The sequence below is a fragment of the Myotis brandtii genome, unplaced genomic scaffold, assembly GCF_000412655.1.
Source record: "Myotis brandtii unplaced genomic scaffold, ASM41265v1 scaffold350, whole genome shotgun sequence".
NCBI lineage: Eukaryota > Metazoa > Chordata > Mammalia > Chiroptera > Vespertilionidae > Myotis > Myotis brandtii.
Genome location: NW_005363468.1, coordinates 797281 through 810612, shown reverse-complemented (window position 1 = coordinate 810612; position 13332 = coordinate 797281). Strand labels below are relative to the sequence as shown.

The window sequence follows — 13332 nt, the reverse complement described above, 5'->3', positions numbered from 1 at the left end:
ACAGAACCTGGCTGGAGAACCTAGTAAGAGAACCTAGAGACAGAACCTAGGGAGAGAACATGGCAAAAGATCCTGGACAGAACCTGGCTACAGAACTTCGCTGGAGAACCTAGAGACAGAACATGGCAGGAGGACCTGGACAGAGCCTGACGACCGAACCTGGCTAGAACTTGGCTGTAGAAGCTAGACAGAACATGGCAGGAGAACCTGGCTGGAGAACCTGGAGTACCTGGCTGGAGAACCTAGCGACAGAACCTGGCTACAGAACTTGGCTGAAGAACCTAGCGAGAGAACATGGCAAGAGAACCTAGAGACAGAACCTGGCTGGAGATCCTAACCAGAACTTCTCTGGAGATCCTAAACAGAACTTCTCTGGAGATCCTGACCAGAACGTGGCTAGAGATCCTGGCTAGGCTGCTGATCAACTGAAGGCTGTCTCCGTGTCATTCCTTCATCGCTGACTCCATCCACACCTTTGGGGACCCCTGGACCCGTTGGGGTTGGACCCCAGCAGATGAGGTTTGTCCAGACCTTTGAGCATGAATAATGCCATGCAAATATCTGAATTAAGGTACTTCAAATTCTCCATTCCATGCTTTTTACTACAGAAAATTTTTATGAATTTGAGCACATATGTGTGCATTTCAAAATTATAAAACTAATAGTAAATAATTATATATGGCACATTTTATGATTTTGTCCAATTATACAAACTACTAATTAATTAGCTCATAGCATTGTTAAATTTAAAAACTATCATTTCAATTCAATATTTTTCTATGAAAAAATACTACAAAATTCAATTAGTATGCAAAGTAAATCACTATATGTTAAAAAGTGGCACTATTAACCCTGCAGCAGGTTTAACCCAAAAGTGAAACCCCACGGAAACTAGTAGTACTAATCACTACTACAACACTGCAAGAATAATTACACTAAGTCTGAGAAATACACTGAGGTTGTCTCTATATCTGTATCAAAATGAAAGATTATTAATCAATTTGTTAGGTCAATTACCATTTCCACAATTTATAGGATCATTCTATGGCTATCCTGAAAATATTTTCAAACCAAAATTAAATGTTTCAAAAAGATAACTATGTATATCACTGTAGTAAAATTTTACAAAAGAAGTGTTCAAATTTTAAATAATTGAATATAGATGGAGCATATAAACTAATGATGCCCACAAGTGTTGTCCATCTAAGTCTTATCAAATGTAAACTTATTTTCTTTTGATCTATTGAAAATGAAAATGGAAAATTATTAGTCACTTCCTTAAAATGGCGTTCATATATCATACTGTTTAAAGGCCATATTTCCTGGATACTTATACATATTAATTCATAAGTGTTCTTTAAAATAACAGCAAAATAGCTGCTAAAATATAAGCTACACTGCTGAAAACAGTGCTAGTCTTCAAAGAATAAAGAACTTAAAAATTAAAATATGGAATAAAGGCTTATTTGACCATCGTACTTATAATATGCAAGTCCTTTTCCAGATCAAATAGCGAGATACCACAGGCGTGTAAGCATTTTCTGGCCAGTTTAAGTTGTAATTCTTGTTGTAGAACAGGTTCAGTGCTGGTGGCAAATATTCTGACAACAAAGCCATCCTAAAACAAATAAAACATCAACAGTATTATGTTGCATAAATTGATCTTTTAAGGCTCTATATTCCATTTAACACAAATCAAGTAATATACAAGAAAGGAATTCCATTTACATCAGCTACTCATGATTCAGAGTACTTACATCTCTTGAAGCAGCTATCTGATTAATATATTCTCCATCAGTGAATAAAATATTTTGACCTTCAGTGTGGCAATCTGTGCAGAAGGAAGAAAAAGTAATTCTTTTACGATATAAACCAACACCTCACAAAATGACTTTACTCCTCTGATGAAGTCAGAATGAGACTTTTCCACGCAATAAGGATAAACTTAAACTCAAAGGGAGACTGTGCTTTTTAATAAAGAATTACAAATTAGCAGGAACTAAATAATTCAACTAATAATACTTATTACATTTTGTGCTTACATTTATAAATCTTCCATAATCAAGAAACTCAGAGCCCACCTACTTTCAAAATGAATTAGTATTAAAGTCTGATCATAAACATGCACCACAATAAACAAACTACAGTCATTGGTTATAATCATTTCAATACAATCACATGCGAATGTAAGCAACACTCTTCCTCGGACATACATAACAGGTATTAGTGTCACAGAAAAATACAGACGGACCTAAAACTTCTGTACTTGAGTCTATGGTGCCCAACTACAGATATCCCTTGCTTTATAAAACAGAACTGGGTTTACAGTTTCTACTTAGACGTTTCATGCTTATTCCCAGCATTTTTAACAGTTAGCATGTTATACAATTTTTAAATGTTCATCCTTCATAGAACAGACAAATCTATTCTTATGTAGTTCTTTTTGTCTGAAAGTGCTCATAAATTTTGGCTGGAATAGCATATTTTGTCAATATGTCCGTATGTGGAACAGTATACTATATACTTTGATCAAAATAATGCACAGGCACGATTATAACAAGGGATACCAGTATTACAGAAGGACCACTGGGGCATGTGTTAGTGACTGCTACTAAATAACATGAATCAACAAGCAAAATCAACATCTAAGCATAAACTGTATCCTTTTGGAAAAATAAATGTTCAGCAAGCAAGTAAAAAAGCACACACGCTTCCCAAAATAACTGCAGAGAACTAGGATGAATCACTCCATTAATTTACAATACCAAGAAAATAATATTTAATTTCTATTTGCACCTGAATCAACAAAACATAAAAGTCTGTTTTTGGAATGCAGTAATGGAACCCACCCAAATAAGATGGATTACTCTGTATCTTTGCCCAGGAGCTTCATACTAGCATACTTCTTTATTATAAATATGCAAAACACAGGCAGACCCTTACCAAATAGAGAATTCAGTGATCACAAACTGGAAATAGAAACTGGGAGACAAGGCCCACTGGTAGCCCAAGAGACTTGGTAATCAAAGAGAGGAGAAATCGAAAGAAAGAGTTCCTAGTCCACTGTACAGAATACAAAGAGGCGCAAGAAAGATGCTTCTCAAGCTCTAAGCAGTAAGATTTTAAACTAAAAAGCAAAGAAGAAAAACTCATTATAATTCAGATAATTGCAGGGGTGAGGACTGAAGCGGCGCAAGAAGAGTAGCAAAAACCCTCATGATCTGAGGCAACCTGTCACCAGACATGGAGAGTAAATGACATAAGGATACAATACAAAAACTATGCCAACACATAAAGGCTAAAATAACAATAGGGGAAAAATTACGTTTTAAGTTCATCAATGCTAGGTTTAAAACAACTAATTTATGAACTAGACTATAAGACAAGTTGGATCATGAAGCTCAAAGAATTACCAGATTTATATCAATTTTAAACATGGTATTCAATTCTGTCTATATCCAGACAATTCACTTCTGCTTGTACTTGATTATAAAGCTATAGGGTAGAGCTGTCTGTAGCTAGAAAGAGAGAAGAAAAAAAAAGTGCTGCTGAAGAAATTGCAGTCCAGGTCAAAGAAATGGAAAGATGGAAAAAGGCTTCTTCAGGCTTGAGGGCAAGTCTTCCTGCTGTGTGATTTCAAAAAAGTTTTCTCTTTATCCTTTCTTTATCCATCATGTAATGTTATAAGACAGCATCTTCAGGAAATATCGAGCAACATCTGCCAGTTCGTAAGGCACACAACATGGGTCTATCCTCCCAAAGTTTGTTTCATTCTTCACCGTGAATACGATACATATTTATGAAACACAGAAAGCCACACTTGTATTGGTAAAAAGTCGCATTTCATATACTAAATAATGTAAGCTGAAGACAGTAGTAAGTTATTTTTTATCATGGTGTAATAAATACAACGGCTGAAGATAGACCATTTAAAAATGGTCTTCTCAGTCAATCTCTATTAAATGAGGGTTTCTCAGAAGTAAATTGTTTATATTAGTATCCATCTGTTGGACGAAGGTTAAGAACTTCTTTCAGTATATTATCCTAAAATAACTTGCACAAAGACAGAGCAATAGGGACACTCATTATGGTGTAATTTATATTGCAAAAAATTGGAAGAAACTTCCATCTCAATATGTTAATGAATGGAATATATTTTGTAACATTAAAATTATATTGTGGAAGACTAATAGCCTGGAAATTTATTCATAATGATTAGTGAACAGGATAGGTTAAAAAGCAGTACGTAGCATAAAATCACTTTTTTACAAGTATGTACACATACATAGGAAAAAGATAGGAAGGGCATTCACCAATATGTTATAATATTTATATATGGGAAGTGGAGTTACAATGAATTTTGTTCTTTTTGTTTAGATAATACTATACATTAAATACAAGGTGGGACAAAAGTAGGTTTACAGTTGTTTGTATGGAAAATACAATTAATAAATAATAATACAAGAACAAACTGTTTTTTGTGTATTTACAATTATAAATCTACTTTCCCCCACCCTGTATAATCCCTTTTATATGGGGACACACGTTATTACTTTAAAATATGTAATATTACTATTATTACTGTTATTCGAACCAGAGACATGGTCCAAACTTGTGATATTAAAAAAAATTCTGTACAGATATCTAAAAACAGATGACTATTTACAAATTGTTTTAATAAGTCATCTGTTTTCCAAAGTAGCTTTTTTTGTGAAACACACATAAAATGTGGCATTTTCTTTAACAGAATGTCATTTATACTAATTTGGATATGTGTATATATAGCAATGCTCAAATAAATGTTTGATGAAGTTATAAAAATATATTAAAAAATTCACAAGCAGGCTGGGAGCAACTATCCTTCCCAATGTGATCTTCAGAAGTAGTTCTCTATCATTTTCAGATGGCGAAGTGCACAAGAGGTAATATTGCTGCTTACCATGAAATTATTGATAAATATATTAAGTATTCAATATTTTAATATAAAGTCTTTCAGAATCTACTAAAGGTAATAGCAAATTCAAAGACTTTCCAATTGAGAATATATTATACATTTGCCCAATATTCCACAAAATTTATGATCTACTCTCTCAGAATTTAGACAGCTCAGTGATTTGAGTGATAAATATGAGTAAAACCTCACAATTAAACCAAAGGAATCTTATCAGAGTATTATTAAAAGCATAAATGGAATTTTTAAAAATTCCTGACCTGCCCTGAAATCTTTGTCTGTGAAAACCTTTTAAAAATAGAAGAAAACCCAAAGTGCATTGTTAAAGTAAAAATAAACAGGAGGTTCTTTATTCCAGCTCTGAGAGCCAAAGCTGTGGTTTTATCAAGAACAACAAACATCACCCCACTAATTCAGCAGCTGAAATAGCCTTGGTGGGGGGTCAGGCTGCACATGGGCAATAATTTAAAATAAAATAAGAAAACACTTTATACTATATCCTTGATGTTTGTTTTCCTTAGATGTATTAACTTTATATAGACTATAAAATATTTTGCAAGTCAAGATTTTTTTAACCTATTTGTAAACAAGCACTTTTCCTTGCCTCTCATTCTTTATATGTCTAAATGGCTTAACATGCACATCTCTTAAAATCAAATATGAAGAAAAAAAATGAGGTGTTCACTAACATACCTGGTAACATGACAGTACCATCTTGTTCCAGTGTTTCAGGGCTTATTCTTATGGCTGTCATGCTGTGGTTATTCACATCTCTATACAATAAATAACCCTGATAACAACAAAAAATTTTGCTATATTATGTGTTAATTTTTTTTTTCATTACCAACTTAGCAGTAAAAGTAGTCATACAGTTGTGTATTATGGTTTTTTGAGATACAATAATACATCACTATTGATGTGTAAAATAGGGTAAAGATTAAAAATATAAGAACATGGGTAAACTTTAATAAGGAGAAACTGTATATCACTTGGTATCAATTAACCTGTTATATTCTCAGATACATTTATTAGACCCTAGAGGCCCAGTGCACGAATCCGTGTATGGGGGTGGGGAGAACCATGGAAGGTTGGCCAGCTGGGGAAGGGACCATGGGAAGCTGGCCAGGGGGAGAGGCTGCAGGAGGTTAGCCGGCCAGGGGGGAGGGACCACGGGAGGTTGACCGGCCAGGGGGAGGAACCACGGGAGGTTGCATCAGGGCCGCCAGCCAGGGGGGAGGGACCGCGGGAGGTTGGCTGGCCAGGGGGAAGGGACCACGGGAGGTTAGCTGTGGGAGCACACTGATCATCAGGGGGCAGTTCCTGCATTGAGCGTCTGCCCCCTGATGGTCACTGCGCATCATAGCAACCATCTGTTCCAGTCTTTCAGTCATAACAGTTGCTTAGGCTTTTATATATATAGGTTCTGCACTGGACAGCACATTTTGTTCAAAATTATTATATCACTTGCTAAGTAAATAATAGAAATGACCACTGTTAGTTTAACAAATATTTTAAGGAAAAATAACAGAAATATTTAAGTTAGTATTTAAAAATAAATAAAGTAGTAGTTTTAGATAGTGATATGCCCCTGAACATATTTTTGTAATGATTATTTTCCATGGAATTATTTCTTAGATAAAATATAGTAGTGGCAAATAAAAATTGGATGAGACATTTTAAACCAGGTTAAGTCTTAAGAGACAATTACTGAGAAACTGACATTTTAAATTTTAATTTCAAAATCCCCCCAATAGTTGGTATAGTAGGATTATTTTTCATTTAACAATAGTAATTTCTTTAATTTTCAAAATACTTTTGAATATCTTTTACTATTTGATACTAACAACAAACAGTGAGCTGGGCAAGGGACGTCTTTATTCTCTATCTTCCACAAGGGACTTTGACTTCACCTCTCAAGTAGGGATGGTATAGAAATCAACACTTCTGACCCCTCTGTGCATCGTTTATTTGCTTTTCTCCAGAGGAGGAGGAGTGATGTATCTGATCGTGGACACCCATTTGGCCATGTTAGTCAGGTGATAAGACAGCAGCATTAAGAAAGCAACATAGGCCCAGCTCTTTTTTCTCTTTGGTGATACTTTGCATGATCCTCTGTGTAGGTAGCTATCTACTGGAAAGACCATACACTGTTCCCTGTAAGGTACTGGTTTAGATGAAGAATAAACGAGTTTACAGGAAGTTCTAACTTGGCCTCAGGTCACAGCTATATTCCTATTGCAGATTTGCTAATGATAAAGGCAGTCTTTGATTCTTATCTAGAGGCTCACTTAAAAGAGAAGTCCAACAGAAGATATTTTATCCCCATTTCACAGCTAAATCATAGACAATAAAATAATTTAACTGAGTTGACCAAAGTCACATAGCTAGTAAGAAGCAGGGCAAAAACTAAAAGTAGGCATCTAATGAATTCTAAGCCAAGTTCTTTACACTATACCATGCCACTGTTATAGACATATTATTAAAAATATACCATATCTATTTAAATAGAAGCGATATTATTTATTGATTAAACAAATACAAACCACGTTTTTAAAAAATGAGAAAGAAAAGTTTTGTCGATATTCTCCTACCTGAGCATACCCTAACCAAGACTTTTTTTCTTTTCTGTTTCTGATGCGAGATGTAGAATTATATATATGGCCCTGCAAAATAACAAAAGTTAGTCTACCAATAGTTTCATCATTAATAACCAATAAAAAATAGATGAATGATATTTAACACATTTGTTTCCATTATAATTTTTCAAAGAAATACTATTATATCAAAATTAGATGGTACTCTGAAAATGAAGCTAGAAACAAACAGAACACAAATCAGTGTGGATATAACTTCTGTTATGATTAAGAACCATAAGAAATCACATTACCCTAACTGTTCCACTGTATCCAGAGCCTATTTTGTATAATCCATCCTTGCATAGCAGATAAAGAAAAAATCCATCATTCTGAAGTAGACACTGATCATCTTCATCAACAGATATTTCTTTTAATGGCCACCTGTGCATTAAAGCTGCTTTCTTAATGCCATTGCTAAACCAGTCCTGAATTTGAATTTTTCCCACCAACACTGCCTGCACACTTCTCTGTAGTGAATTTAGTATCGTTGGCACCTATACAAAAGAGAAGGAAAAAAAACCATAAAAAGACATTGTTAAATGTGGCAAACATAAAACAGACAAAATAAAGACACTTTAATCATGTATAATCATTTATAAGAAAGTAAGTTGTTACAATTGCATCAACAGAATAAAATACCTAGGAATAAATTTAATCAATGATGTTAAAGACCTGTAATCTGAAAACTATAAGACACTAATAAAAGAAATTAAAGATGACACAACAAATGGAAAAATATACTGTTCATAGATTAGAATTAATATTGTTAAAATGCCAATACTATCCAAGTAATCTACAGATTCAATGAAATCCCTATAAAAATACTAATGACATTTTTCACAGAAATAGAAAAAATAGTCCTAAAATGTATATAGAGTCACAAAAGACCCTGAATAGACAAAGCAATCTTGAGAAAGAAAAACAAAGCTAAAGATATCACACGTCCTGATTTCAAACTATACTACAAAGCTATAGTAACCAAAACAGTATGATGCTGACACAAAAACAGACACACGGATTAATGGAACAGAATAGAGAGCCCAGAAATAAACCCATGTTTACATGGTCAATAAATCTATGACAAAGGAAGCAAGAAACAATGGGGAAAAGTAAGTCTCTTCAATAAGTGTTGTTGGCAAAACTGAACAGACACATACAAAAACATGAAACAGGACCACTTCCTTACACCATATATAAAAATAAATTCAAAATGGATTAAAGACTAAGATATGCAACGTGAAACCAAAAAATTATTCTAAAAAAATATAAGCAACAAACTCTTTGACATCATTCTTAGCAATATTTTTTTTTTGGATTTGTCTCCTATGGCAAGGGGAACAAAAGCAAAAAAATAAACAAATGGGACTATATGGAACTAAAAAGCTTTGCATAGTGAAGAAAACCATCAACAAAACAAAAAGGCAACCTAGTAAAGGAGAAAAGATATTTGCAAATGCTATATCAGATATCCAAAATATATAAAGAACCCATACAATTAAACAGAAAAAAAAATCTGATAAAAAATGAGAAGAGGACCTAAATAGATATTTTTCCAAAGAAGATATACAAATGACCAACAAATACATGAAAAGATGCTCAACATCACTAATCGTCAGGGAAATGCAAATTAAAACCACAATGAGATATCACCTCACACCTGTGGGAATGATTATCATCATAAAAACAATTAACAATAGTGTTGGCAAGGATCTGGCAAAAAGGAAACCATTGTGCACTGTTAGTGAGAATGTAAATTGGTACAGCCACTATGGAAAACAGTATAGAGGTGTTCCTCAAATATTTAAAAAAAAGAACTAGCATACAATCCAGCAATCACACTTCTTGGTATTTATCCAAAGGAACTGAAGACACTAATTTGAAATGATATATGCACCCTAATATTCACTGCAGCATTATTTACAATAGCCAAGATATGGAAGCAACCTCAGTGCTCATCAATAGATGAATGGATAGAAAAGATGTAGTACATATAAACAATGGAATATTACTTAGCCATAAAAAAGAATGAAATCTTGTCACTTGCAATGAACCTAGAGTTTCATTCATACAACATATGAAAGTTTCCATTTTTACTTTTTGTTTCAGATACTTTATATTGATGTCTACTATGAAAGATGATGCCCCTCCCCTTCCTAATCCTCAAAATTGAGCTACTTAACCAGTTAACTACCACGCATCCAAAATGGAAACCATCCCCACATGCCACGATATTTTGAATTTAATTTAAAAAATCAATTTGCAATGAATATTATAAAAATAAATATATTACTCACAATTCGGGTGTTCTTGAATATTTTCAGTTGAAAATTCTCACGAAAAATGATTTATAGTTAGTCGAGGCTGCCACTTAGGGAAAAGATTTTTTTTTTTTAATAGACGCACGTGGCGTGTGGGGAAGGTCTGCCGCTTGCGTCAATGGACGCTTATGGTGTACAATGGGTTAATAATTTCTGGTTAAATCAGTATACAGAGGTCACTTTATTATGAATGTGTAATCATATTCAAGAACTAAGTCAAATTATAAAACATTTCTCACCTTACATAACTTTTCTTTGTTTTGTCCAGTCAACAACTGACCCATTTTTGCATATGCTAAGTTATCTCTATAACTATCTTTAAGTGTTACCCATACTCCTCTCAATAAAGTAAAACATCATTTCCATTTTTCCCCTGCTTTAGTAGAGACTAAGGACAGTAGCAAACATAAAAGTAAAAATTGTTTCATACCTAGCATGTTTGAATGCATCGTTATCTTTACCCAAACATGACCGATGATTGAGCTAGTGATGGTGAACAGCATTTCCCCACCTCCCTCTCTTTAAAGGCACTGTTCTGCTATTTTCTATGTTAGTGTTGCTTCTGAGAAGTGCAAGGCCATTCTGCTTGATCTTTTGGGTACACAACCTGTCTCTGCTTTCTGGAAGCTTTATCATCTATTACCACTGTTCTGATTTTGTAAAGGTATGTCTAGTGTAAGCCTTTTTCATTCATTGTATTAGGCACTCAGTGCATTTTTTTTTTGTCAATATGAAATGTTTATATTTGTGGTGAAGAAGTTTTCTTTGTAAATTTTCTTGGGTAATTTCCTCCTCTCTGCTGGATACCTAGATATTGGATTTCCTAGTTGGATCCTCTAATTTTATTTTATGTTACACATCTCTCTCTCTCCCTCTCTCCCACTCACCAATTCTCTCTCCTCTCCTCCCCCCTCTACCCACCCCTTTTCGCTGTCTCTCCTCCCCACCTCCCTTCTCTTTCTCTTATTTTCTGAGGACCTCTTCAACCTGATCTTCTATATTACAACTATACTAAACGTTTTTCAGTCTTCAACATTCCACTCTTATTCTTACCTCCATGCCATAGCACAGTGATACCAAGAATATTCTCTCCATACCCCCAACACTAACACCTCCTGCCTCTGGAGTGTCTCATTTTTAACTCATCATTTAAATCTCACTTCATATCCTGGTCAAAAAAAACAAAAACAAAACACACACACACACACACACACACACACACACGCACAAATCACATGGATGCCTAATAAGCTCATGTGTTTATGTTCACTATACTTTTAAAATTTGGTATATGATATCAGAATGTTTGTTATTTTATTAAAATTTAAGAAGTATTTATATATTTCAGTATATATTTATATTAAAATTTTTGCCAAACTCTTAAAGCACAGCAGCAGAACATATTTTGAAAAACACTGCATAGAGGAACTTCAAAATAATTCAGGATAACCCTAGTTGGTTTGGCTCAGTGGATAGAGTGTTGACCTGCAAACCGAAGGGTCAAGGGTTCGGATTCTGATCAAGGGCACATACCTTGTTTGTAGGTTTGATCTCTGGCCCTGGCCAGGGTGACTGTATGGGAGGCAACCGATGATGTGTCTCTCTCACATCGATGTTTCTCTCTCTGTCTCTCCCTGTCCCTTGCACTCTCTCTAAAAATTAATGGAAAAATATCCTCGGGTGAGGATTAACAACAACAAAAATAAAGGATCATAAAGAGGGAAAAGAGGATTTCAGGCAGGACAGAAAGAGGAAAAAGAGTAAGAATAGAAAATTAAAGTAAGGGCACAACTCATGTTTGATAAGGAGAGTTCAATATCACTGAGTAAGTCCCAGAAATGATTCATTATACTCCTTTTGCTATCTTTGGCCTGCTTAAAACAGGATGGAGGTAGCCTTTCCATGTGTTCTGGAGCTTATCCAAGGGGCCAGAGAAAAGTAGTAACTTCTTACTCAATTTCCAAAACCATCCAAAATAATTAAATCAAGTTTACATATTAGGATGGTATTTCCCACCACTAACAATGACAGAAAGTTTATTCCATAAATATTAAAAGCTTAAAATGTATTATGCAAGTTAAAGTAGCTCAGAAACAAATCATGAAAAACTATAATCAACCGATCAAAAATATAGTAGAATAATACCATATCTTTTTCTTTAAACAGAGAAAAGATGTTTGGAAACTATGAAGAAATTCCATATTTGAAAATTTAGGGCAAGAGAGGTGGGAGAGGTTGGAGAGCATGATGCCACAGAGAAAGATAAGGCTGTGGTGCTGACACAAAACTAAGCTCAAGATCTGCATTTTTGCCAAATTTCATTTATTACCTTTAATGCTACAGAGTTAAACACACATGTAGCTTAGCTTGAATATGATACATTACTTATATATCAACTTTGGACAGATCAAACTATTACACAGACTGAGAAAAATCAAGAACTCCTACCGATAGAAATCAAGATGAATTCAGCATCTTATCATTTTCAAAGCAGCTATAAATATGAAATACCTGAATAGTTTGGCAAGCATGGCTGCCATTGTTGGTGAGGATAGCAGAGATGGCCTGAAGTGTCCTTCCTGTTTCTCCCCAAGAAGCCACCAGACTAAAGAGGCAAGCACAGGAAAGTGCTGTCAGAGACTGTCCTGTGCTGTCATTCATGCCAGTACTTCGAACAGTGATTTCCAAAAGGAGCTGGAAGAGAGACTCTGTAGATAAAATAGAATTCAATTATATTCACTCAACAGACAGAACATTATATGCATATATTTATTTTTACCTTTGCCTCATTACAAAAAAAATATTTAAGGCAGCTTGAATACTTATTTTTGCATTAGTTCCTTCTAGTTACCCTTTTTTCAAAGAAGTTAGAAGATTTATATACAGAGGACCTTAGAAAACATTAGTTCAGTTCCTCATTTTTATCAATAAAGACATGGAAGGTCTACAAGGTAATTTATAAGAAACTTTCCTTGAGGCATTCACACATGCCAGAAACATCCTATTAAGTAATAGACTATTTATTGCACTGATTTTACCTTTAAGGGAAAAATACGAGCTTCTTAAAATGTTAAGTGCCCAGAAAATTATGTATTTATTTGCAAAACAACAGAATACATAAAATATGTGCTGTAATTTACTTTACTATAAAACTAGAGGCCCAGTGCATGAATTTGTGCACAGGTGAGGGCAAGCTGGCCTGGCCCCAACCGGGGTGGATCGGGCTGGGCCTGTCTGGAGGAGGAGACGGTGGGAGGTTGGCCGGCCGGCCCGCCCAGATCGGGGCCCAATCAGGGCTTGGCCAGCTGGGGGGAGGGGCCGTGGGCAATTAGCTGGTGACTCCCACCCCAATCGGGAGGCTGATTGGGGGCGGGGCCAGCCATGAGGCGGGGCTATGGGTGGTTGGCCAGCCAGCCCTGCCCCTGAT

General features: G+C 35.0%; 1 protein-coding gene across 1 annotated transcript in view; it reads right to left on the bottom strand.

The window, feature by feature from the left end:
• MYCBP2 (MYC binding protein 2, E3 ubiquitin protein ligase) overlaps window positions 1–13332 on the bottom strand; it is a 300054-nt gene that overhangs the window by 214879 nt on the left and 71843 nt on the right. Inside the window, exons 8-13 of the mRNA XM_014544063.1 lie at window positions 12417–12613; window positions 7839–8081; window positions 7543–7614; window positions 5645–5741; window positions 1758–1831; window positions 1480–1618 (exon numbers count right to left, since the gene is read on the bottom strand). Coding sequence (XP_014399549.1) covers window positions 1480–1618; window positions 1758–1831; window positions 5645–5741; window positions 7543–7614; window positions 7839–8081; window positions 12417–12613 — 822 coding nt within the window. The remainder of the gene's footprint in view (window positions 1–1479; window positions 1619–1757; window positions 1832–5644; window positions 5742–7542; window positions 7615–7838; window positions 8082–12416; window positions 12614–13332) is intronic.